The sequence below is a fragment of the Mandrillus leucophaeus genome, unplaced genomic scaffold (assembly GCF_000951045.1).
Source record: "Mandrillus leucophaeus isolate KB7577 unplaced genomic scaffold, Mleu.le_1.0 Scaffold498, whole genome shotgun sequence".
Classification (NCBI taxonomy): Eukaryota; Metazoa; Chordata; class Mammalia; order Primates; family Cercopithecidae; genus Mandrillus; species Mandrillus leucophaeus.
In genome coordinates this window covers 438,599-466,333 of record NW_012105342.1, presented here as the reverse complement: position 1 = coordinate 466,333, position 27,735 = coordinate 438,599, and the positions used below count along the sequence as shown (strand labels likewise).

General features: G+C 38.5%; 1 protein-coding gene across 2 annotated transcripts in view; it reads right to left on the bottom strand.

Annotated features, from left to right (window-relative positions):
• TJP1 (tight junction protein 1) overlaps positions 1-27,735 on the bottom strand; it is a 263,802-nt gene that overhangs the window by 69,653 nt on the left and 166,414 nt on the right. For both annotated transcript variants that reach the window (XM_011995773.1, XM_011995774.1), the window contains 3 exons: positions 10,318-10,442; positions 9,137-9,239; positions 1,313-1,589 (listed from right to left, as the gene is read on the bottom strand). In XM_011995773.1, coding sequence (XP_011851163.1) covers positions 1,313-1,589; positions 9,137-9,239; positions 10,318-10,442 — 505 coding nt within the window. The remainder of the gene's footprint in view (positions 1-1,312; positions 1,590-9,136; positions 9,240-10,317; positions 10,443-27,735) is intronic.

Below are 27,735 nucleotides of genomic sequence, written 5' to 3'. Positions count from 1 at the left end.
AGGAGAGAAACTGACAGAACATTATGAAGGGCAGAGAGAGGATAATGAGCAAAAAAAAAAAAAAAAGGTGGGGGGGGGGGGGGGGAACCAGAGAGATGCGGTATTACCAAAGGAGACATTATTTTTAAAAATAAGGAGGGGTTAACCATGTGAAATGATACTGTAAGGCAAGCAAGCTAGAGACTGAAAAACTTCCACTACATTTAGTGTGAACATTTTTGGGGGCAGAGCAGAAGATACCAGACCAGAGAGGGTTGAGAGGTAAGTGGTGAAATGAAGTAGAAACAGCAAATGTTGACAACTTCACTGAGACTTCACTGAGAAGTCTGCTCTAGAGTGGGGGTAGGGAGTACCACCTAGGAGATATGCCAAGTGGTAAAGCAGATCAAAGTAAGCCTTGATAATATTCCAACTGTAACACCCCTATATATCAAAATGATCAGTCATGCATGCCCACAGGAGGAGGAAGCCACAGTCAGATCCATTTTTTATCAAATTTAATGAGGTATGAGGGAAGGCAGCTGAGTTTCAGTTTCAGAAACTTCAAAGAAATACTGCATTATAGAGAAATGCCCTACAAGGGGTTCCTTTCCTTAAATTCCTCCATTTAAAAAAACAGTCTGGAGTGAGGGGGAAGAAGTCACAGCAGGGCACAATGGCTTCCCGCCTGTAATTCCAGCACAGTGGGAGGCTGAGGCAGGTGAACTGCTTGAGCTGACCAGCTTGGGCAACATGGCAAAACCCTGCCTCTACCCAAAATGAAAAAATTAGCTGGACATGGTGGCATGTACTTGTAGTTCCAGCTACCAGGGAGGCTGAAGTGGGAGGACTGCTTGAGCCCAGAAGGCAGAGGTAGCAGGGAGCTGAGATTGTGGCACTGCACTCCAGCCTGGGTGACAGAGCCAGACCTTGTAACAACAACAACAGCATCATCACCACCACCACTACCACCCCTACCCCCACCCTCCCCCAAGATTTCTCTCCATGATTACATTACTAACAGGTAAGAAAAACACTGAATTTTCATTTGGTGATGGTGTGACATTTCTTGTTAGCATAATTTGTACTTGGTTATTCTCATCAGGACAAATCTGAAAGCCAACCCCTGGACCATTCACTTGAAGTGCTATCTGTTCCAACAGGGAAAATGAACAGTCCCTGAAGCCTGCCATAACAGGACTTGACTTACAGTGATAGAACACAAACACAAAGACAACAAAGCAAAGACATGAAGAGACAGCAACTGTACTTCTCACTAAAATTAGTTTTAAAGTTTCATGTGAAAATAACAGCAACAGTTGGCAGAAACTACCTTCATTCTTCCGGGATTTCACCAGTGTGACTTTGGTGGGTTTAGCGGGCTGGCTGGAAGCCACTGACCGCCTGTCTGACCGCGGAGACAAGCTCCTCTCTCTACTTGCACTTCTATCCCTCGGCCAAATCTTCTCACTCCTTCTGTTAACCACACCACTCCGGCCACTTCTTGGATCATGTATTTCCTCATCGTAACTATCTTCTTCATTATCAGATACTGGTTCAGGATCAGGACGACTTACTGGTATTTGAACTTTCTTCTTCCTTCTAATTGTCTGCAAGTTAAAAAGGTTAAAAAATAAGTTGACTGATTTTCATATATGTATGTTCAGTTCCAAAGAGAAAGAAACATTACACATCTCACCCCGTATTATGAACCAGCAAGAAACAATACACAAACCACTACAACAAATTGCTAAGGAATACATTTCTATAAAGGCTGTGTTTTCTGCTCTCCTGATGAACAGATCTAGTTAAGCACAAATAAGAAAGGGTGGGCCTAAAAATCTCTTTATTTACTTCACACAGAAAGATCTTCCTGGTGTAATAATCACAAGCTTACAGGGAAACTAACAACTGTTGGGTGGTTTGAACAAAAAGGACAGTACTGTACTCTAATGCCACCAAATATACTCTAGGTGCTACCAAAACCACAGCAAACTTCCACGTCCAACTTGCTTCCTTAAACATTTTAGACTGTATCAGTATCAAAGCCCATCATTGCCCCAGACTTCTAAGAGATGAATTTATTCTACAGCCACACTAACATTCAATAATATGTTGGAGCTAATTAACTCAGCTGTACTTCACCAACACAAACTGCTTTCAGTCTCTGGATCTCTCCAATGTGTACTTCCGGTCTAGGTGCAAATTCTTCCCTCTGGCATTCTTTTCTCAATGACTGTGGTAACTGGCTCTGTACTGCCTGTCCACTTATTTCCTTCATTCTCTGCAAGCTGAAGATCTACATGTATCACACCTGCTGACTGAGTGGCTCTGTAATCTGTGGACTACACTTTGCCTTCCTACAATAGTATACACTTGACCTCACTGTAGTTCCGCAGGATCTTCTTGTGTATCACTCCTTGTCTTCTATGTCAGACACCGTGAGCTACTGCAACTTTTCACTATCTTATTTCCAATTCCTTCATCCTCTCTTATTTTCAGTTCATCAGTTCCGTCCTGGTTTCACTCACGTTTCCCCCAAGTTGGCATGAGACATCCTGCTGCTGTATTTAAATGACTTTCTCTTGACCCCTCAATCAGCTGCCATAACAAACTCCAGTCCTATTATTACCTTCACTTCCACACTTTGCTGATTAGGCCCTCTGTAAATTCATTTTACAGAAGTCTTGCTCTTGTTTAGCAATCCTTTCATCTACATCTTGCTGCCTCTCTATGGAATTTGCTAATGTAGATATTCTACAACCATTCTTCGAGATCCCAGCCACTCAGCCTGCTTTAAGGCTAGCAGTGCCATTTTACTCCCCCTGCCCTCCTAAATTTTTTCAGTATCTCGTTTATTTGGTCCTCCTTCCTTCTGGCCTCAAAGACCAAGGCGATCTTCTTCCCGGGTGAATGAAACCCTTGTATTTGAGCTCTCATTCTCATCCCTACCCACCTCTAAGATTTTTTCTTCATCAATTTCCATACTCCAGTTTACCTGAAACTTCAATCGCTTTATTTACCTAAAATCTGTCCTCTACCTACTAAGCTCTCCCAATTCATCTTCTATTTCTCTGTCTTCCTATTCACCTGCATGTTATCACCTTATCTCTTCTCTATATGGCTAAACTTCTTCAAAGGGCTGCTCTACACTTAATACTGCTGCTTCCTATTACTATTACTACTATTATTATTATTATCAGGTGCTGGTTCAGAATCAGGACGAGGGCCTAAGCAGAGGGCCATTCTGAGGAAACAACGCTGAAGCTCAAGGATGAGAAGCAGCAGAGGCCAGCATGTGAAAAGGAGGACAGCCAATGCCCTGTTATGAACTGAAAGAGAAAAGCTGCCCTTCTCATCTTGGAGCAACCCACAGCTGAAGTCCTTATCAGTTAATATTTTCTGTAAAGCATTCCTAATGCTAGCTGTCTGCTTTTACATCTCAAGTCTACTTAATTTCCAACATGTTATATTGGAAGCAATACCTGGTATTGGTATTTTAATGTTCAGTTCCTCCCTAGTAATAAACAAAAACGAAGTTGAGCAGATGAGCACTCAAGGCTTTCCCTATCATTCCTGTAAGAGTGCCACCTCTTTGGGATTCTACTGTACCTGACCTATTAACCTGAGATGACATGCATTATACAGTTATCAGTATGTACATCCATCCAGCCCACTAAGATTCGAGTTCTTTGAGAAGTTCCTTCCCATGCATTTAACTGTACATGTAATGCAATGCTTGCACCTAGTAGGTGCTTTACTTATTGAAAGGTATCCAGTCCTACTGTGATTCTCTACTTATGAGTTAACAGTTATAAACATGAATAGTAATTAGTAGGTGTAACAACTATGCTTGATTTTAACACTATGAAAAATTTGGAATCAAAATTTTTAGGAAAAAAACGAGTACTTCAAAACAGTTTAGCTTAACTGAAGTCTCAAATGTAAAATAAAACAAAATGATGCCATATAAGTACTAGAATAAAATACAAGAGAGAGGCTTTTGCAATTAAAAGGCTTTTGGAAGCATGACACCAAGGCAGAACCAATAAAGCGAAAGGCTGACAGACATGACAAAATAAAAATGAAAACATTTCAATGTTGTAACAAAATGATACAAAACAACAAACACAAACAACTTACAGTCACAAAAGCAAAGAGAATAACAACACATGAGGTACGTACGACAAAAGGTTAATAATCTGACTACATAAAACACCCTAGTATGACCATAACCACCATATAAATGCAATGGATATGAACAGGTAAATGAAAAAACAAATGCGTAGTAAACACACCATGAGAGGATCAAATCCACTTGTGATTTTAAATGTTTCATTTCCAACACTTTTTTATCAGGCCAAGATTTAAGACGTGTTGAAAACTGAACTCTCGATAGCCTACTGATTTTCTGAAGAAGGACAAACTGGCAATACATACATCAAAAGTCATTCAGGCCCTTTGACTCTGAAAAGCCACTCTTAGAAAATTATTCTAAAAATTAACTAAGCAAGTAGGTAGCAATATGATTCTCGCAGCCGAATTTTAAAAAACTCGTGGACTGGACACTGAAATGCCTGTGAATGAGTGAGTTCGATAAATATATATGCAGAGTGAAATGCTGCATGGCCATGTGGATACATACACAGTCATGCACCATGTGAAACAATGGACAACACATCGGCAGAGGCCCCATAATACTACAATGGAGCTGAAAATCTCCTATCACCTAGTGACGCCACAGGGTCATAATGTCATGGGTGCACTGCAGTGCTGTTTGTCGTGATGCTGGTGTAAACAAACCTACTATGCTGCCAGTGGAATAAAAGTGCAGCAGATATAATAGGTACAGAATACAATACTTGATAATGACTATGTCAGTGGTTTATGTATTTACTATGCTAAACTTTTTATCATTATTCCAGAGTGTACTCCCTCTACTTATTTTTTTTTAAATGTTAACTGGGAAACCAGCCCCAGGCGGGTCCTTCAGGTGTTCCACAAGAAGGCACTGTTGTCATAGGAGATGATGGCTCCATGCATGTTACTGCCCCTGAAGACTTCCCACTAGGACGATCTGTGGAGGTAGAAGACAGTGACACTGATGACCCCGATCCCGGGTAGCCCTAGGCTAATGTGTGTGCTTGTGTCTTAGATTTTACTAAAAGTTTAAAAACTGAAAAGTAGAAAATTTTAGGCCAGGTGCAGTGGCTCACGCCTGTAATCCCAGAACTTTGGGAGGCCGAGGCAGGCAGATCACTTGAGGCCAGGAGTTCAATACCAGCCTGGCCAACACGACAAAACCCTGTCTCTACTAAAAATACAAAATATGGGCGTGGTAGTGGGTGCCTGTAATCCCAAGGCTGAGGCACGAGAATCACTTGCACCAGGGAGGTGGAGGTTGCAGTGAGCCAAGATCACGCCATTGCACTCTAGCCTGGGTGACAGAGTGAAACCGTGTCTTAAAAAAACACAAACAAAAAGAAAAAATTTTAAATAGAAAAAAACATTTTTGTACTGCTGTACAATGCGTTTGTGTTTTAAGTGTTATTGCGAGAGTCAAAAACTTAGAAAGATATAGGTTAAAAAAGTTTCAGTAAGCTAAGGTTTATTATTGAAGAAAGAAGACTTTTAAATAAATTTTATAAATTTACAAAATATTAAATACATTAAAAATATTAAAACATTAAAAATAAATTTAGTGCAGCCTAAATGTACAGTGTTTACAAAGTCTACAGTAGTGTACAGTAATGTCCTAGGACTTCACATTCACTCACCACTCACTCGCTGACTCAGAGCAACTTCCAGTCCCGCAAGCTCCATTCATAGTAAGTGCACTAAACAGGCATATAATTTTTTTTATCTGTTATATATATTTTTAGTGTACTTTTTCCATGTTTAGACAGACACATACCATTGTTTTACAGCTGCCTACAGTATTGAGTACAGTCACATGCTGTATGGGATTTACAGCCGGAGAGCAATACACTAAACCATATAGCCTAGGTGTGTCGGAGGCTATGCCTTCCAGGTTTGTGTAAATACACTCTGATGGTCACACAAGGATGAAATCATGTAATGACGCACTTCTCAAGACCTATCCCTGTCATGAAGCAACACAGAACTGTTCTGAAATGCTCACAGAGGTTTTCGCTAGGAAGGTGTTTTTGCCTCTTCATCCACTTTATAACGCTTTTTAACTATGTTCAGAATTTTAGTAAAATTATACAGGATATTGGGGATATATAATATATCCCCAATGTTAAGTGACGCATGATTGTACTGAAGTTAGACTGGATCTTGTCATGTGTCAGTTTGAAATACATGGTCCTATTTTCTGGTATAAGATGAGTTTACTGGGCATGTTTTGCATTGCCCCTTGAACACATGTATGTCAGCAGCTATTTTCCTTATTACTCTGATAGTCTGAGGAGAGAAAATGGAGGAGCACAGGAGAGAAGACAGAGATCAGTAGAACGGAGAGCAGGGAAGAGGATCTGGTAGAGTTCAGAACTGGGGGAAATAAACATCACATATATCATGACCTGAGTGTTTCTGACGCTCTGGTTATGTCCAGGGATGAGGTTAAAAAAAGACATCTTATAATGAAAGGCCACACTCTCAGACACAGGCATTTTATTCTAAGAGTCATACGGCAATGAAAGCTTTAAATTAATGACATGACTGAAACTGTCAAAATGCAGAAATCAACAACTGCTTTTTGCTGATTAAAACACCGTTCTGCCCAAAGCCCCTACAGCCTTTAACCACAGAGTAAAAAACTCCTTTCCAACTGACACAGCTTTGAACAGCCCCTAAATCCTTCTCCTTACATGCTGGGCCAAAAATGTGCTATTACAAATATATTATTGATTTCAGACCTACTTATAATATCATCTCTATGTGGAAAAGTCTGGAGTATAGCAATACAACTTTCTTGGATGTATTATCAATGTAGTGTATGTGTGCCAAATATTTTGCATGGAAAAACAAAACAGCTCAAGATTACACAGGAATGGAGGGCTTAAAAAGTTGAAAGTATGGATGAAACTCACCACACCTGATACAAGGGATAAAAAACAAGTTTCCCGAGGTGCTGGCCTTAGAATGTGCAGCAAGCCACCTGAAGAACACTATGCAGAATAAGGATGGTGCTCAGGGTCAGCAGCTAAAGCAAGACACTGAAGCTCACTCAACTGATCACACCCAAAAAAACTATTAGCAATTTGCTGTTTTAAAACAAACAAATAGCAATTTGCTTCTGTAAACAGTGCAACCTCTTGTTATAAAAACTGTTTAAAAACTTTATCATCCACTAGGCAGTCTGTTAATTAACTGCAATTTTAAAGTAACATTACAGTTGTAAATCTATGGACTACAATGAGATTGTGAAAACATACAAAATAAAAGATGTTTGTTCTCTGGAACAACGCCATAACCAAACAGTGGTCCTACTGCAGTATGAGAGAACTCTCATCTCACCAGCAATGATGCTGGTGTGAAACAAGCCACACAGCAAGGCAGCCTACACAGGGCAGGAGGGCCGAGCAACTGCTGGGTGCAGTCTCAGGGAATACCCTTTTCAGCTTTTACCACCACTCCCAGACACCAAAACTCAAAAGCAGACCTCCCTTTACCCACCCTTATCCTTTCCATCAGGTCTGCTGTGGTTCTGAGCATCTGCTGGGAGACAGAAAGGTTCTCAACGGACAAAGCAGGGCATACCACCCAGCCACCCAGACTCTTCAGCTTTGTATACCTCAGCTGAGGCTTCAAGGCTACCTTCATTAGTCCTTTCAGAGGCAGGATGGGATAAAAACAGCGGAGGAGCAAAGTGGGTGAAGTGGCTCCTGTGTTCCTAAAAGTGTATCATTTTAAGTAAGACTTTTGGATGGGCGTGGTGGCTGATGCCTGTAATCCCAGCACTTTGGAAGGCCAAGGCAGGCGGATCACTTGAAGTCAGAGTTCAAGACCAGCCTGGCCAACATGGTAAAACCCTATCTCTACTAAAAATACAAAAACTAGCCAGGCGGGCATGGTGGCATGCATCTGTCTTCCCAGCTACTTGGGAGGCTGAGGCACAAGAAGTGCTTGAACCTGGGAGGTGCAGGTTGCAGTGAGCTGAGATCACACCACTGCACTCCAGCCTGGGTGACAGAGTGAGACTGTCTCAAAAAAATAAAATAAATAAAACTTTTACATTAAATCTACTGTGTTACATTTACAAAGTTTTAACTGTGATTTGAGGCCAGTTATCAAGAGTTAACTAAATTTCTTTTCCCTTAATAAAAAGTAGACTTCTCAGAGAAATATGAAACAAAGACTCTAGCTATACAGTAAAACAGTAACATTAAATGCACCCTGAACAACTCTGCAAAAAACAATCTTAGACTTTCCCTCTCCTCAAACTATCAGAGTAATAAAGAAAGTAGCTGCTGACATACATGTGTTCAAGGGACAATGCAAAACTTGCCAGGTAAACTCATCTTGTACCGGAAAATAGGGCCATCTATTTCAAACTGACACATGCCAAGATCCAATCTAACTTCAGTACCGTCATGCGTCACTTAACATTGGGGATATACTACGAGAAGTGAATTGTTAGGCAATTCTGTCTTTGTGCGAACATCACAGAACGTATCTTCCCAAACCCAGATGGTATAGCCTACTACACATCTAGGATACATGGCATAGCCTATTGCTCCTCGGTTACGAGCCTATACAGCATGTTCCTGTACTGAATACTGTAGGCGACTGTAACACAATGGTAACTATGCGTGTATCTAAACACGGTAAAGGTAAATACAGTACTATAATCTTATGGAACCACTGTCAAATATGCGGCTGTTGTTGACCAAAACACTGTCATGCAGCGCGTGACTGTAGAGGAGGAAAAGAGGAGGAAACATTAAGCCTAAAAGAGCTAACTGTTCAACTGTCCCCTTTCCTTTTTCAACTGAAAAAATTCCTGGTATCTAAACTGAGAAAATACACATACCAGTGACAAACCACACTACTGTTAAAAGAAACACTCTTCAGTGTAAACAACTAACCTGGAACTATCGTTTGTTTTCCTTTTCTTAAATGGGAAGGATAAATTCAAATACCAGAAATGTAAAGGGGTACCTTTACTAAATTAAAGATAAAAGATACTTACAATTTTTGCATTTTTCCCACTTTTCCTTAGTTGCTGAACAGCAAAAGCATGTTCAACATTATCCATTGAAACTCCGTTAACCATTGCCACTCGGTCATTTTCCCTAAGGGGAAAAGGACACAAAATAACACGTTAGAGAAAAACATTCTGGTAAGTTTATGATGATATCTTCAAGATAGGTACTTCTAAAATGTATTCTAATTATGAGCCAATTAATCAATTTCTCTTCAGATCAATAAAATAATGTCAACTGACTTACTTTCAGGTTTCTCCACAGAATGTTTAAGAAGTAATTAACCACAGGTCCTTAATTTTTTTAAGTCATTAACAAAGTATTTCCCCAGAAGACTGAACAGATATCACATCCATGAAATGATTCTTGGTAGTACAGTAACAGGGCATTAAATGATACTAAGTCATAGAGCTGGAAATCCTATTTCCTTTTACCTTTTCAGTTTTTCATCTTTTAATTTTCTTTTAATACTTCTAATTGTAGTGCCATTATTTTGCTAGTATATTTTGTGTTTTTCTTTAGCTAACTAATCTTCATATGGAACAAAAAGGGTGCAAGACTTGGGAAGAGAGGCTTCTGAAGGCTAGATTCTATCCAAAATGGAGTTATAAATTTTCTTTTTCACTATTTTTACAGTTACACATTCTATTTAAAGTGAGTGATACTAGCTTTCCAATTTTAATAGGGATAAAGCTTCCTTTATTTTCTTTGGAGACAGGGTCTTGCTCTGTCACCTGGGCTGGAGTACAGCGGTGCAATCATGGCTCACTGCAGCCTCAGACTCCTAAGTTCAAGGGATTCTCCTGCCTCAGCCTCCCAAGTAGCTGGGACTGCAAGCACATGCCACCATGCCCAGTTGATTTTTAAACTTCTTTTGTAGAGATGGGGATCTCACTACATTGTCCAGGCTGGTCTCGAACTCCCAGTCTCAAGTGATCCCCCTGCCTCAGCCTCCCAAAGTGCTAGGATTATAAGGAGTGAGCCACCACACCTGGCCAGTTTCTCTCTTAAGTAAACATATGTTAATTTAAGGAAAAAATATATGAACCATGGCACAGGTGGTGTATGAATATGGCAAAACACTAAGCCAGTGTAAGACAGTAGGCCAGTGCCCGAGGACAGGAACACTGCTTGTCGCACAGGTGCCCACGATAAGCAGCACTCTTACTGTAGCTGTCCTTCAGCTGGTCCTCCTTTCAGCACATCTGAAATCACGATTGACGTTTCCCCACTCTGAAAATGAGGATTATCTCGTCCACCAGATATTGCAATGCCAAATCCAAATCCAGGAGCCTAAAGTAAAAATTATAGTAAAATATTGTTATTAAGGATAAAAGTAATTGTTATATCATACTCTACAATCCAGAGAGGTCGAAATACAAAAATTACAATCTTAATACATTTGTGATTGATAAACACTCACCTGCATGGTTACCTGTTAGAATTATCCTTGTACAAGAATGTATGCTCTAAAAACCACTGGACGTAACAGAATATTAAAAATCGCCAACTCTATACATGTTCTTTAAAAACCAAAAGACATTTAAAACGTATTAACACTGAAATCCTCACTTCATTTTTGATGATCAGAAGAGGTCCTGAGGAGACTGGCAGTGCCCAGTGTGATCATCATTCATCCTGGCAACTGATTTAGAAGATGACAGACTTATCCAGCATATATAACATTTGCCGTTTTACATAAAATATCAATTGCTTTGAAAATCAAGTATTAGTTATTTCAACAACTTCTGCAAACTTCTAAAAATCTCTGTAGAATATAACGTCTTGTGCACATTAAACAAAAGAAGGTGTACATTAGCCATATTGAACAAACATTGTAAAATTACCTTTTTTAAAAACTGAATTACAATAAGCCACACACTTCTGAAAGAGCCAAGAATCTTTACCACAATGACTCAGGACAGGCCAGTATATAAAAAATTCAAAATATCTTCAGGTTGTTAAAAAATCACCTAATCTCAAAGAAATCACTATTCCCTAGAAAGGATATGAAGTACTTAGAGTAGTCTAAGGAGACATTATACATTTTCTTAAGACTATAGAATCATTAAACCAGAAATACATGTTTTTGTATAAAACTGTACAATTCAAACTGCCTGAGGACAAAGGTAACAACTTCCTCCCTCAGCTTTCCAGTCCGCAACAAAGGAGACTATGTTCACCACGAATAGTGCATACATCACCTTTCCTCCCATCCCAAAGCCTAAAGAAGTAGCAAAAGAAAAAAAAACTCAATTCTTAAGAATGAATACCAACTATTCCAAGTGTCCACCAACTGATGCATGGATAAAACATGGTATATATCCACACAATGAAACATTGTGTGTAAAAAGGAAAGAAGTACTCATACATAGTGTAACACGAATGAACCTTGAAAATGTCATGCTAAGGTGAAGAAACTAGTCACAAAGGTTAATAGATTCTATTATTCCATTTATATAAAATGCTCAGAAAGGCAAATCTATAAAGACAAAAACTTGATTGGTGGTTGTCTAGGGTTACAGGGATTGGGGGGGTGATAGGTCAATGGGAGTTTCATCCCCTGCCCCCCAGCAATGAAAATGTTTTAAAATGGACTCTGGTGATGGTTACACAACTCGGAACATGCTAAAAAACAATGAATTGCATACTTTAATTGTATGGTATGTGAATTATATGTCAATAAAGCGAATACAAAAAGAAGTTAATATGAAAAAAGAAAATAATAACCAACAGGGAAAATTCTGAGTAACTAAAGACAATGGCAACCATCTGAATCTGCTTCTCTATATATCCTCCCCAAATTTAATACAACAAAAATAGACCAACTACAGTGGTTCTTCCTTATCGTCGGTTTCATGTTCTTTGCTTTCAGTTACCTCAGGTCAACTGCAGTCTGAAAATTTTAAATGGAAAACTTCAGAAATAAACAATTGGTAAGATTTAAACTGCACACCGTTAGGAGTAGTGTGATGAAATCTTTTGCCATCCTGCTCCATCCCATCTAAGACGTGAATCATCCCTTTGTCCAGGGTCTCCATGACATAGGGGCTCCCCGTCCATTAGTCACTCAGTAGCTGCCACAGTTATGAGATCAACTGTGGAGAGGTAACACAATGCTTGTGTTCAAGTCACCCTCATTTTACTTAATCATGACCCCAAAGTGCAGTAGTAGTGATGCTGGCAATTCAGATATGCCAAAGAAAAGCTGTAAAGTGTTTCCTTCGAGAGAAGGTGAAAGTCCTCCACTTAATACAGGGGAAAAAAAAATCATGTGCTGAGGTTACTAAGATCTACAAGGAGAAGGAATCTCCTATTAGTGAAGCCGTGAAGGAAAACGAAATTTGTGCTAGTTTTGCTATCACACCTAAAATTGCAAGGGTTTAGCCACAGTGCATGATAAGTGCTTATTTAAAATGGAAAAGGCATTAAACTTCTGAGTGGAAGACAGGAACAGAAATGTGCTCCAATTAACAGCAAAATTGGGTTTGACACTATCCGTGAATTCGGGCATCGACTGGGGGAACATGTGCCCCACGGCTCAGAGGGGACTACTGTACACAAAACCATACACTCAATCATAATTCAAAGACAATATCCAAATTTCAAATTAAAAGCAGGACTAAAACTTCAAAAATAAATGATTAGAGACAAATGACTATTAGTACGGCATTAGTACAGCATTAGAAAACGTTAAGAGAATACCGAACAAATTCAAAGAAATTTAAAAACCTAAATGAAACATAATTCCTTAAGGAAATACAGATTGCCAAAATTGACCCTATTATAAATAAAAAGCTTAAATGGCCCAATTTCTGGAGAAAAAAGCAGCAAAACTTATGAGGGAATTATCCCACAAAAAGGCACCATGTACAAATGATTTCCCAAGGGAACTGTGCCAAAACATGCAATATCCAGATAGCCTCAATACAATGTATTGTTTCAGAACACTGATACCAAGGAAAGCTTCTAAATTCTTTTTATGAAGCAAGTATAATACTGACACTGAAACTTGATGACTGTCCATGATAATGACCAACCCCCCAATATTACAGCTCAACATAATTTATTCGTTATCAGTGCAAAATACAAAATAAAAATAAGCAAACAACGGCCAACACTACATAAATACTCCATGATAAAGGGATTAATTCCAGGAATGCAAGATTAGTGTATTAGGAAATCCACTGGCATAATACATCCTATTAATAAATCTAAAGAAAACAATTATATGATTATCTCCAAGATCCTGAAAAAGGCTTTGACAAAATTTGAGTTTCACCGCTGAAAGAGAAAACAAAGTTTGTGAAAATGCACTGTAACAAACCCTGTAGTATGTCGCTTTTTGTTAAAGTACACACAGAAAATCCAGCTTTTCATACACATGTACAGTCATTGAAAAAGAAGAGTTATTTTAGTAGCCTTTTAAGGTAATTATGAAAATTCATGCTTGATTTTATGCCAAAAACTTAATACATTTCCTAAAGGAGAGTAACAATGTACAGTTTGAAACCATATCAAACAACTGTCTCTATTATTGCATGAATATCTATTGGCCTATTTTACACTCTGAATATTTCATCCATGCAAAATTTTATTATAGCATGCCTTAGTCTTTTGGAAAATACTGGTTCCCTGAGTTAGGCAAATCGTCCAAACGATGCCACATTTCACCACACGGTGTATTTTTAAATCACGTGTTAATATCACTATCAAGATTATCAAAAGAGTCTTTAAGTACTGAAAAGCTATTGAGCTTATGGTGGCAGATAAAAATTTTTCAAATTTTAATTTTTGTTTTAAAAATCAGTTTTCATTGTTAGCAACAAATACTATCAAGAATTGTTCTCCTTGAAGCAAGGTATTCATTCATTTTGGAGAAATATGTTTCTCAAATATTCAAGTTTGGATAACCATACATTCCTTCAAGTAAACAATTGTTCCTTCAAGTAAAAGTGATGTTGGCCTTCCATCCCCCACTCAATACACAGCTGCAATTCAAATAATCACACAAGTACTTTAGTACAAGGCAGAACTACTTTAGGCACACTTTCCATTTGCATACCTAGACTACTGAAAACGTGTGTATTCAAGGGTTGGAAAGTAGTAAGACGTAGTTCTGTTTCAAGTCATTCTTAAATAAAACTGAAACTGTTCTTTTAATCTATGAGTGTGTGACAATGACTATTATAAGGTTTGGTGCCACTGCCTTGACACAGTTTTAACCACCATTGTTTCTAAACCTTCGCTCAAATAATAACACCGCAAAGAAGATAAGAAATACCTCCATAATGTATAAGAAGAGTTTTGCCCTTGAACCTAAAAAGTTTTCAGGGACCTTCAGGAGTCCACAGACCATACTTTGAAAATGTTGATATCAAGAACTACTTAAACATGAAGGGAGAAAAAACAAAACAAAATAAAACAATGAAACAAACAATTTACAAAAGACATATGAGATGTTAAAACCCACAGATAAATGCAAATTAAAACCAAAGAACGCCAAGAACAGAAACATTAAAGCATGACATATTTCAGAAAAGGGAGGCTATAGGGAAACAGGCTGTCTACTACTGATGGGCACACAAATTGCTACAACTTTCAGGAGAGGAATTTGGCAATAACCTAACAAAACTACAAATGTACTATCTTCTGACAGAGCAAACTAGCTTGTAAAAAGTACCCTAAAGATACACATACCTCTCTCACAGTACAAAGATAACAAACGCACAAGGTTATTCATTGCAGACTGTTTGTAACTGCAAAATGCTGGAAAAAACCTAAACACCCCAGCCTTACTAAAGGATTATCCTTTCCCTTTTTTTCTCCTTCAAAGAGGTGGGGACTAATCTTTGTAATTTAGTAATTTGAAAAATTACTCTATGTAATTTTACAGTATGAACTTACATCTTGTTTGGTAGTTCTTTTATTTTCTTCTTTTATTTAAAAGTTAAAAACATAAAAAGATTAAAGAAATACCAAAAACATTAGGAACTTTCAATAAGCAAGGCAGGGATGCGAGCATACATTTTAAAAAATCACTTGTGAGCAAGTAAATGTAGTTCGGGTACCTAGCAGGGCAGGTAATCCTGCTCCGTCAGTGCTTACCACAGTTCACTTAATGACTATCCAGGAAGCCTGCCACTTCTTACCCAGGCTGCAGGTAAGAATCACTTGGAAACAATTTCAAAACTGCTTGCTGATGCACGATCCTCAATCTATACCAATCAAGTAAAAATGGAGAAGAGGAATTGGTGGACTTAAAAAAAAAAAAAATAGCCCCCAGGTGATTCTAATGAGCAGCCTGGAAGGAGAGCTGCAGCTTTCAATGTTTTCTGAATATAAGATCAGTTCATCAAAAATTTCAAAGGGTTCAACTCTTCCCCACGTTCCCTTCCTTCTACCTTCATAATTGTCTTATTTGGCCCTTTCAACAGATTTCTCACCACTGCATTACAACAAGTGTTGGCAGTGCTGTCCCTCTAACACAAAGACCTACAAGTGTTGGCAGTGCTGTCCCTCTAACACAAAGACCTAATCCAATAGATCCTTGCCCATAAGTTCAAATTCCTTAGTATGCAATGCCTTTGAATACAACTTCAAAGTTGCTTCCCAGCACCCCAGTCTTTGCTCTAAACCTACTTAAATACTGATTCCTGCTTAAGCAGATCATGCAGTATCAAACTATGGTTTAACATCTCCTTTCTGCCTAGGATTTCCTTATTACCTATCAATCTTGCAAGTTTCAGCTCATCTTTCAAAACCCAGGTTCCATGTCATCTCATTCATAAAAACACCGTTGGCTTTCACAGAAGTGGTCCATCCTGTAACCTGCTGGGGCACACGTACACACTTGTGCTACTTAACACGCAGCACTACAAGTAGCCTGGGTCATCAAGGCCCTATTTGGGAGGAACTCACATATTTAAAATCGAAGGCTAACCTGATTAAGCTTGCCAAACTTAACCTGCCTTGCTTTTTTATCGCTTACTTCTAGTAGATCTATTTTAAAACCCCCACTAGCACGTCACATAGCAAAAACTCCCACGAACTTCCTTATAGATAACTTCCGAATGTGGGTCACTACAGTAACTGTTGCTTAAAGTTATTTCCAGGAACCAGTGGGCAGCTCTTGTCCACTTCAAGCTGATTAAGACCACCGACCCTTCAACTGGGCCTGCATGAATGCCCAGAGAGGTGACTGATGTCCCAGGGCCAAAACCTCCTTCCTCTGATCGTGGTGGTACTGCCATTTTTCAAACATGCATTCTATGAAGAGCTGTATAACTTGACTGCATGTATGCAGATCCTAACTCACTCACTTTTCCTTACTCCCAATCTCTCTGACCCACACGTTGGAGAACCCTGGTACTCTATTCCAAAAACATCCTTAAAATCCCATCTTTGGAGGAGGGTTTGAGACTTGTTCTCCCATCTCCTCATTTGGCAGTCTTGCGAGTAAAATCTTTTCTCTTTGCCAAAACAAGTCATTGCAGTGACTGGCTTGCTAGTTCAATATATCCATATACATCTTTCAGTTCAATGCAACCCTGCAGAAGCCTGACACAGAGTGGTTCACCAAATCAGTGGGCCTCAACAAGTATTTGACTGATTATTCAATTTAACTTTAATTTTATTTCCCTTTACACACTCTTAAAAAACAAAACAACAACAACAACAAACTAGCACTAATTACAGCACTAGAAACAGAATTCTGGAAAAATTAGCAGCAATGAGAGTAGGCATAAATGAATCTTACTGAATAAAAACAGGCAGGTTGACTCCATAACAAACCAAGAATCCAAGTGCAACATTTACAACAAAACTAGCGGGTCAATGTACACCCTTGAAGTGCAAAACGCAACGAGGAGGGGATAGACAACTGGCTTTGGAGACTTCCTTCGCATGTGAACCAAGCCATATTCTAAAACAAACAAACAAACAAAATCCTTCCCACCCACCTCCGCCTTCCACAAAAAAACAAAAAACAAAACAAAACAAAACAAAAACAAACACACCCCCCTCCCCCAATCCACCACAAATTACAGGCAAAAATGAGAAAAAGAAAATGATTAGAATCAAACCCTCTATACCAGCAGTTCTTAACCTCTTTGGCACCAGGGATTGGTTTCTTTGAATACAATTTTTCCACAGACCGGCAGGTGGAGGGGATGGTTTGGGGACGATCCAAGCACATTACATTTATTGTGTACTTTATTTCCATTATGATTACATTGTAATATATGATGAAATGATCACAAAACTCACTATATTGTAGATCAGTGGGAGCCCAGAGCTAGTTTTCGTGTATCTAGATGGTACCATCTGGGGGTGATGGGAGACAGTGACAGATCATCCAGCATTAGATTCTCATAAGGAGTGTACAACCTAGATCCCTTGCATGAATGGTTCACAACAGGGTTCACACTCCTATGAGAATGTAATGCCACCACTGATCTGACAGGAGGCAGAGCTCAGGCAGCAATGTGAGCAATGGGGGGTGGCTGCAAATACAGGTGAAGCTTTGCTCACTTGCCCGCTGCTCACCTCCTGCTGTGTGGCTCAGTTCCTAACAGGCCAAAGATCGGTACATGTCTGTGGCCTGGGGGATGGCGACCTCCGCTCTGTGTAGTTACTATATAATGCATACTGAGTAGCAGAATGACATCTCTGCAGACAATAAAAGTATGTCTGAAAGAAGGCTTAAAAAACGGGGAGGATTAAAACTATTATTAGCACAAGATACAAGACATGAAAGAATTAGAAAAATTGTAGAAATGAAGTGGAAGAGTTTGAGACCAAATCCGAAATTTTAAAAAGTCATTTTAGATAGGAATATCAGACCAAAAAATATCTTGAGAAAAAGTAAAAAGAAATCAACCTAACGTTCTAAGATTAAATCAGTAATACATACGACATTAACAACATTACATACATTAACAACCTAACATCACAACAAAAAGAACTACAGGAACAAGAGCAAACCAACTCCAGAGCTAGCAGAAGACAAGAAATAACAAAAAAGAGCTGAACTGAAGGAGCCAGGCACAAAACACCATTCAAAAGACCAACAAATCCAAGAATTGTATTTTTGAAAAAAATCAGTAAGATAAATTATTAGCTAGACAAAGAAGACAGAAGATCCAAATAAACACAATTGGGACAAAGGGGATAATACCACAGGAATACAAGTAACCATCAGAGAATACTATGAACACCTCCATGCACACCAACTAGAAAATCCAGAAGAAACTGATAAATTCCTGGACAAACCCACCCTCCCAAGACTGAACCAGGAAGAAATGGAATCCCTGAACATACCAGTAACAAGTGCCAAAATTGAATCAGTAGTAAATAGCCTACCAACTAAAAAAAGCCCAGGACCAAATGAATTAATAGCTACTCTACATGTACAAACAAGAGCTGGAAGAATTCCTACTGAAACTATTCCAAAAAACTGAAGAGGACGAACAACACCCCAACTCATTCTATGAGGCCAGCATCATCCTGATACCAAAACCTGGCAAGGACACAAAAAATAAAACTCCAGGCAAATATCTTTGATACACATTGATGCAAAAATCCTCAACAAAATACTAGCAAGCTGAATCCAGCAGCATATCAAAAAGCTAATCCACCATCAAGTAGGCCTTATCCCTGGGATGCAAGGTTGGTTCAACATATGCAAATCATTAAATGTGATTCATTACATAAACAGAACTAAAGACAAAAAACACATGATTATCTTAACAGATGCAGAAATGGCTTTCAATAAACTTCAACATCCTTTCACGTTAAGAACTCTCAATAAACTAGGCATTGAAATTGAAGGAACACACCTCAAAATAGTAAGAGCTGTGTACGACAAACCTACAGCCAACATCATAATGAACGGGCAAAAGCTGGAAGCATTCTCCTTGAAAACCAGCACAAGACAAGGATGCCCTCTCTCATCACTCCTATTCAACACAGTATTGGAAGTCCTGGCCAGAGCAATCAGGCAAGAGAAAGAAATAAAGGGCATCCAAATAGGAACAGAGGAAGTTAAACTATCCCCGTTTGCAGATGACATGGTTCCATATCTAGAAAACCCCATGGTCTCAGTGCAAAAGCTCCTTAAGCTGATAAATAACTTCAGCAAAGTTTCAGCATACAAAGTCAATATACAAAAAACACTAGCATTCTTATATACAAACAACAGCCAAGAGCCAAATCAGGAATGCAATTCATATGGAACCAAAAAAGAGCTCAAACAGCCAAGACAATCCTAAGCAAAAAGAATAAAGCTAGAGGCATTATGTTACCCAGCTTCAAACTAAACTACAGGGCTATAGTAACCAAACAGCATGGTACTGTAACAAAGACAGATACTCAGACCAACGGAACATAACAGGGAGCCCAGAAATAAGGCCACACATACGAGCATCTGATCTTCGACAAAGCTGACAAAAGCAAGCAATGGGGAAAGGATTCCCTGTTCAATAAATGGTGCTGGGGTAACCGGCTAGCCATATGCAGAAGATTGAAACTGGAATCCTTCCTTATAACATACATAGAAATCAACTCAAGATGGATGAAAGACATCAACGTAAAACCCAAAACTATAAAAACCCTGGAAGACAACTCAGGCAATACCATTCTGGACTTAGGAACTGGCAAAGATGGCATGACAAAGACGCCAAAAGCAACTGCAACAAAAGCAAAAATTGACAAATGGAATCTAATTAAACTAAAGAGCTTCTGCACAGCAAAAGAAACCATCAAAGGAGTAAACAGACAACCTACAGAATATGACAAAACACCTGCAAACTATGCATCTGACAAAGGTCTAATATCCAGCATCTATACACAATTTTACAAGAAAAAAAAAAAAAAAAAACCGCATTAGAAAGTGGGCAAAGGACATGAACACTTTTCAAAAAAGAAAAAAAAAAGCTGCCAATAATCATATGAAAAAATGTTCAACATCAGTAATCATAGAAATGCAAACCGAAACCACAATGAGCGGCTGGGCACGGTGGCTCACGCCTGTAATCCCAGCACTTTGGAAGGCTGAGGTCGGTGGATCACCTGAGGTCAGGAGTTCAAGGCCAGTCTGACTAATATGGTGAAACCCCATCTCTACTAAAAATACAAAAATTAGCCAGGCATGGTGGTGCATGCCTGTAATCCCAGCTATTTGGGAGGCTGAGGCAGGAGAATCGTTTGAACCTGGGAGGCAGAGGTTGCAGTGAGCTAAGATTGTGCCACTGCACTCCAGCCTGGGCAAAAAGAGCAAAAATCCATCTCAAAGAAACAAACAAAAACACAGAGATACCATCTCACACCTGTCAGAATGGCTAATATTAAAAAGTCAAAAAAATAACAGATGCTGGCAAGGCTACAGGGAAAAGGCACTGCTTATACACGTTGGGGAAGGCAGTATGGCAATTCCTCAGAGCTGAAAGGAGAACTACCGTTCGAGCCAGCAATCCCATTACTGGGTATATACCCAAAGTGATATAGATTATTCTATCATAAAGATACATGCACGTATATGTTCACTGCAGCTCTATTCACAATAGCTAAGATGTGGAATCAACCTAAATGCCCATCAATGGAAGACTGGATGAAGAAAATGTAGTATAACTATGCAACCATAAAAAAGAGCAAGATCATGTCCTTTGCGAGAACACGGGTGTAATGGGAGGCCATCATCCTTAGCAAACTAACGCAGGAACAGAAAACCAAACACTGCATGTTGTCACTTATAAGCGGGAGCTAAATGATGAGAACACATGGACACAGAGGGAACACACTGGGGACTACCAGAGGGTGGAGGGTGGCAGAGGAGCAGAAAAAGTCATTATTCAGCACTAGGCTTAGTATTAGGTGACGAAATAATCTGTACATCAAACCCCGTGACACAAGTCTACCCACATAACAAATCTGTACCCCGAACCTAACAGTTTTTACATAAACAAATAACATTTTTTAAAAAAGAACGCAAGAGATTTTATAAAAAGGATTTGAGGAACATTACAAACACCGAAGACAAGCAAAAGCAGCATGATATATATGAACAGCAGGAGCCCTAAAGAAGCAAATCAAAATAAGGGAAAAAACAAAAAACAAAAACAAGCAAACAGAAAACTTTCCTGATACTATTTTCGAAAAAATTGAAACTAGGTACTGAAAGAGTTTACATCACTGTGGATATGTGAGTTATCTGAGAGTATCAACTCAGGAGGACTAAACACCAAAAATATATTTAGATGACTGAGTTTTAAGGAAAAAATAGTGACTCAATGATTTTTTTTTTTTTTGAGACAGAGTTTTGCTCTTCTCCCCCAGGCTGGAGTGCAATGGCGCAATCTCGGCTCACTGCAACCTCTGTCTCCTAGGTTCAAGGGATTCTCCTGCCTCAGCCTCCCAAGTAGCTGGGATTACAGATGCCCACTGCCAAGCCTGGCTAAATTTTTTTTTTTTTTTTTTTTTTTTTAAGTAGAGATGGGGTTTCACCATGTTGGCCAGGCTTGTCTCGAACTCCTGACCTCTGGTGATGCGCCCACCCCGGCCTCCCAAAGTGTTGGGATTACAGGCGTGAGTCACCACACCCAGCCGAGTCAAGGATTTTATATTCAACAAAACTGACCTTCAAGTACAAAAAACACAAATAAAACAGTCAACATGCAAGAACAAAGGAAATACTGTCTTTATTATCTCATCCTAAGGAATCTAATAGAGAATAACATTCTGACAATCAAAATGACAAGAGATATATGGATAGGACTGGTGATAAGCATTACATGTATACTGTACTTATTTATAATACCTAGATTAAACAAGGATTAAAGGGTTAAATGATATAAATGATCTAGATATGGTAAAAACCATTTTAAAACAGAGAAATAAATGATAGCATGTACAAAAATTTTTTTTTACTGTTTCCAGTAATCAAAGTGGAGGTAGATTACTCCGAGGCAATAATATGCTCTCTTAGACTTACTAACAGACTATCATGGTACATTCCCAAGGGGTTTTCAACAGAAATGGAAAATGTGACTTTTTTTCTCATCTATCTTTAACGTAAAAATTGTGCAGTTCTGCCAAGATAGTTGATTTTTAAAAGTATGTTTACATGAGAAAATGTACAGGATAACTTTTAGTTTCTGGGGATGGAAGAAAGAGCGGCAAAGACTTGCCATATTTCAAACTTTCGAAACCTTAAGCAACCATGAGCAGCAACAACTTCTGCGTTGATATGTCTATGTCTGGCTAGACAACAACTGAATTTATGTTAGAACTTGGAAATGGGTCCTGGAATTTTTTCAGTTATGTGTCCTGTTTTACTGGACATGTCCATTCCTTTACATATAATTATGACTGCTTTTGCCCTGAATAGTTGCAGGGACCTTGTGGTGCACAAAATCAAACTATTTATAATCTGGCCTTTCACAGAAAAGGTCTGCTCACCCGTTCATTCGTTAAAGTATTTCTTGGTTCCTTAAAAAAAAATTCCTGAAAGTTGCTCCTGTTTCACAAATAACTGCTTAATTTCTTCTCCGAAGATTCCTCTCTGTTCCTATTGAATATGCCCAATTACCTACTTAAGGATTCCACTTGTTGCCTTTTGTTTTATTCTCCCCTTTGTCCACATCAAACTTGTACAATCAGCTAACTTATAACTTTCCTCACTAATTCCAGTCTTACTTTTCTCCTCTTATTCTTCCAATTAACTTTTCAATGGAATTTCAATTAACATTCAATGGGACCTGTTCTAGCCATTTGTTTTCACAGTGGCCACTGACATCACAGAATTTGAAAACCAGATGGAGCCTCAGCAATTGCCTGTTCCAGCTCCCTTCTTACAGGTGAAGTCAGCAGGCCTGGGTCCTGTGTGCCAATCATGACCTTATGTAAGACCTCCATAGATTTAAGTTCCCTCATCTGCATAAGAGAGATTTTAATGTTATCAACTTTAATATACTTTGATTTCATGGGGGTCTCAAAAGATTTTAAAGGCCTGTTCAAAATTAGTGGTCAGCCCAAACAGATGAGAAGTCACAAGACCCAAGCACTGCAAATTTTCTACCAATTCAGTAGTTCTCAAAACATTGTTCAATCTTCTGTGACTGTCAGATTGATTCAATTTTTTAACACTTGTGTCCCTTGGCCAGTCAAATTGTGTGTGTCCTTCTGTTTATTCTTACTGTCATTCTTTAAGTTCTGATTCCCAAATCATAGTTTTCATTTCTCATTCCTGTTCCATTTTCCTATTTCCAGCTTCCTACAGAATACCTCCAATTCCCCTTCTTTAAGACTGTCATTTTCCCTATAAAATTAGCCTCACCACCAATGTTCTAAACAAACATTGGCTCCTCCCTTGCCAAATTACCTACCCTTTATTTTATTCACTTTATTGCATGTATAGAGAGACCTTTGTGTAGTTTATGTGAATTATATGAGTTCTTAATTTCAGAAATTACGTTCCAAAGACTTTTTGCTTTTTAGAGACAGGGTCTCACTCTGCTGCCCAGGCTGGAGTGCAGTGGTGCAATCACAGCTCACTGTAACTTCAAACTCCTGGGTTGAAGTGATCCTCTGGCCTCAGCCTCCTGAAATAACTGGGACTACAGGTGTACACCACCATGCCTGGCTAAATTTTTGGGGGGTGTGTAGAGACAGGGTCTCACTATGTTGCCTCCACTGGTCTTGAACTCCTGGCCTAGAACTCCTGGCCTAGAGTGATGCTCTACCTTGGCCTCCCAAAGTATTGGAATTACAGGTGTGAGCCACTGTGCCAGCCACATTTAAAAACTGTAAATTAAACCTGACATATATATATGACATATAAAGAGCACAGTATGCTGAGTCCAAACCTGGGTTCAAGTTCTAGCTCTTAAGGGGCATTTTACTAGACGTTTCTGAGACTCACCTTATTTCACATGGTTAACACCTACTTCACAGACAAATATAATGAAGGGTCTGAAAAACTCATAATGCACTCTGTAAGTGCAAATAATAGCCTTCTACAGATAAAGGGAGTGTATCATAGATTACATGTTTGCTTCAGCTTAAATACTTACATCTATCAGATAGCGGTTTGGAGCTGCTTGACAGATAAGTAAAATTTCTTTTATCACTTTATTGATATATAATTCATATATCATAAATTCACTCTTTAAAGTGTATGATTCAATGGTTTTTAGTATGTACATAGTTGTAACTATCACTGGTTACAGATGGTGCTTGTTAACCACATGCAAAATAATGAACTTGGACCCCTACCTCACAACATCTACAAAAATTAAGTTTTAAGAACCACAGGTTTAAGTCTAAGAGCTTAAACTCTAAACCTCTTTGAAGAAAACACAGGAATAAATCTTCATGACCTGGGTTAGGCAATGGCTTATTGAATATGATGTCAAAAGTATAAGCAACAAAGGAGAAAACACATACATTGGACCCCATCAAAATTTTATAACATTTTCATCACCCTAAAACGAAACTCCGCACCCTTTAGCCATCATCTCTCAAACCCCTAGACTCAGCAACCACTAACAACTCTCTATTCACCTATTCTGAATACTTCTTATAAATGGAATCACATAATATATGTTCTTTTATGACTGGCATCTTTCACTTAGCATGTTTTCAAGGTTCATCAATGTTGTGGCATGAATCAGTACTTCATTTATTTGTATTGCTAAATAATATTCCATTCTATGTATATACCAAAATGTTTATTCATTATTCATCAGCTAATAGTCAGATCTATTATGAATAATGGTGCCATGAACACTCATGTATAACTTATTATGTAGACATTTGCTTTCATTTCTCTTGGGTGTACACCTATGAGTGGAATTGCTATGTCCCATAATAATTCTATGAGGAACTCTCAAAACTGTTTTCTACAGCAGCTGTGCCATTTTACAGTCCTATCAGCAATGTACAAAGGTTTTAATTTATCCACATCCTTGCCAATATTTATCGTCTTTCTGAGTATAGTCATCCTAGTGGGTGTGAAGGAGTATTTCACTATACTTTTTGATATACATTTCCTTGAAAGCTAATGATATTGAACATCTTTTCATGTGTTTATTGCACATTCATACATTTTCTTTGAGAAATATCTATTCAAATCATTTGCTATTTTTCAACTGATTTGTCTTTTTATTGTTCAGTTATAAAAATTATTTATATATTCTAGAAACAAATCCCTTATCAGATATATGATTTGCAAGTATCTTTTCCCGTTCTGTGGAATATCTTCTCACTTTCTTGATGGTGTCCTTTGAAGCACAAAAGTTTCTGATTTTGATGGGGTCCAATATATCTGCTGTTTTCCTTTTTGTTGCCTGCACTTTTGACATCATATCCGATAAACCACTGCCTAACCCAGGTCATGAATAATTATTCCTGTTTTCTTCAAAGAGGTTTAGAGTTTAAGCTCTTATACTTACACCTATGGTTCATTTAAACTTAATTTTTGTAAATCTTGTGAGGTAGGGGTCCAAATTCATTATTTTGCATGTGGTTAACCAGCTGTCCTGGGTCTGTTAATGACTGTTCTTCCCTCCAGTGCATTGCCTTGGCACCCCTTGTCCCAAGTTTACCTCTTACGCAATCACCTCCCTAGTTGAAACACTCACTAGCTTACCCTTAAAATTATCTCTTGCCTAGTTTCCTTGCTTTCTATACTCATCTTTTAATGCTTTAGTAAACAAATACTCATTTAATCCTTTACATAATTCTATTTTAGAAAATGAAAAAGCAGAGTAACGACGAGCAACTCATTCCTGAGGAATTCACTTTATTTCCCAAAGAATTAGAAAAATGTATGCATTTTCTAAGGGAGAGTATCTGAAAGCTGAAAAGGTGTGGGTGTGTTACAGCTGCAGGAGAGATGAACACATGCAGTTACCATCTGAAGCTACACACCTACACTAATATGATAAGCATTAGACATGTGACTATTAAGCACTTCAAATATGGCTAGCATTACCTGAAAGGTGCTGACATTGAAAAGTGAACAATTTTGTAGGACTCAATTGATCAATTTTTAAACTTATCACATGTTGAAATATATTTTGTACATACTAAGTAAGACCTATTATAAAGTTAGTTTCACCGGTTTTTTTTTTTTTTTTTACAGTTTTTAATAGGAAGACTAAAAAACTTAAATTTACATATGTGGTTTATATTATACTGCTACTGGGCAGTGCTGTTGTAGACCTCCCAAGAGTGACTTTTATTCAACATGACTGGTGTCCTAGAGAATTCAGTTTTTTGGGGCAGAACTAGGTACCAAGCACTAAGGGGATAGAAAACTGACTTAAGATTTCCAACCCTTGTGAAAGTTATCATGTAGTAGAAGATGGGGTAAACAACTATCCGATGTACATATTCAACTGTCACTGAGGACCAGCAGAGAGATCAGAATCCATGAGGAGGCAAATTCTGCCTGTTTTTTCTGATATAATTCCAGGGCCTACAAGAGTGCAACAGTGCTTGGCACATAGTGGAACACCAAAAAGTTACTTAGTCTTTAAGAATGAATAGGGTTTCAATGGTTTCTAAAATGTAAGATGAAGAAAGTACCTTCTGGAAATACAAATGAAAGAATGAAGCATATATTATTCTAGAGAGTAAATAGCAGAAAATGATAGGTTCTCATCAATTAAATGGCTTTTTTATAAAATGACCTCCAACTTTCATAAAATTGACTGTCAGATGTCAAAGAATATGAATTTGTCCTTACTTGGCAATACAGAGTATCTATACTCCAGGTTACTGCCAAGAGAATATAGTTTCAAATTATCCCCTTCAGTTACTACCACTGCCAAAAGCCCACTTGCTCACCTCAGAGAGAACGAGCTTTCTCATTCCTCTGTGAGTGTTGCTTAAAAGTGGGATGCCACAGGCCATAGTCCTTCATTTCAAACTGAAGCCCATTTAAAATACGTGTTAGGGGTCCCAGCCCAGACAGACTGAGTAAGAATCTTTGATGGGTAGGGACTGCGCAGTTGATCCCTCTTTATAATAAAACCGGAGGGCCACTGCTCTAATCAGTGGTCAGCACACTATGGCCCACAGTTGGAACACAGCCACATTCATTCGTTTGCCTGTTGTCTATGGTTGCTTCTACAATACGGCTGCAGGGCTGAGTAGTTTTGACAGAGACTTATGGTCTGCAAAGCCTAAAATACTTATTTACTATTTGGCTCTTTAAATAAATACTTTGCTGACCCTGCTCTAGACAGTCTAAATTTTATTTGGCACCATCTTGGAACACCAAAAGACGGAGACAGTTGAAAGTATTGTTCTGTAGCCTCAGAGAATGAAGTCAATTAAGTTATCATGCTTTGACATAACTCTCTCAGCTCGCACTGGCAAGACTCTTTCATTGTCCAAAGATTTAAAACATACTTTTATTTTTAATTATTATAGTAAATAATAGTTGTTATGGAATCCACGTCACACATTCTGATACAAGTATAATGTGTAACGATCAAATCAGGGTAACTGGGATATCCAGAACCTCAAGCATTTATCATTTCTTTGTTGTCACGAACATTCCAATTCCACTCTTTTAGTTACT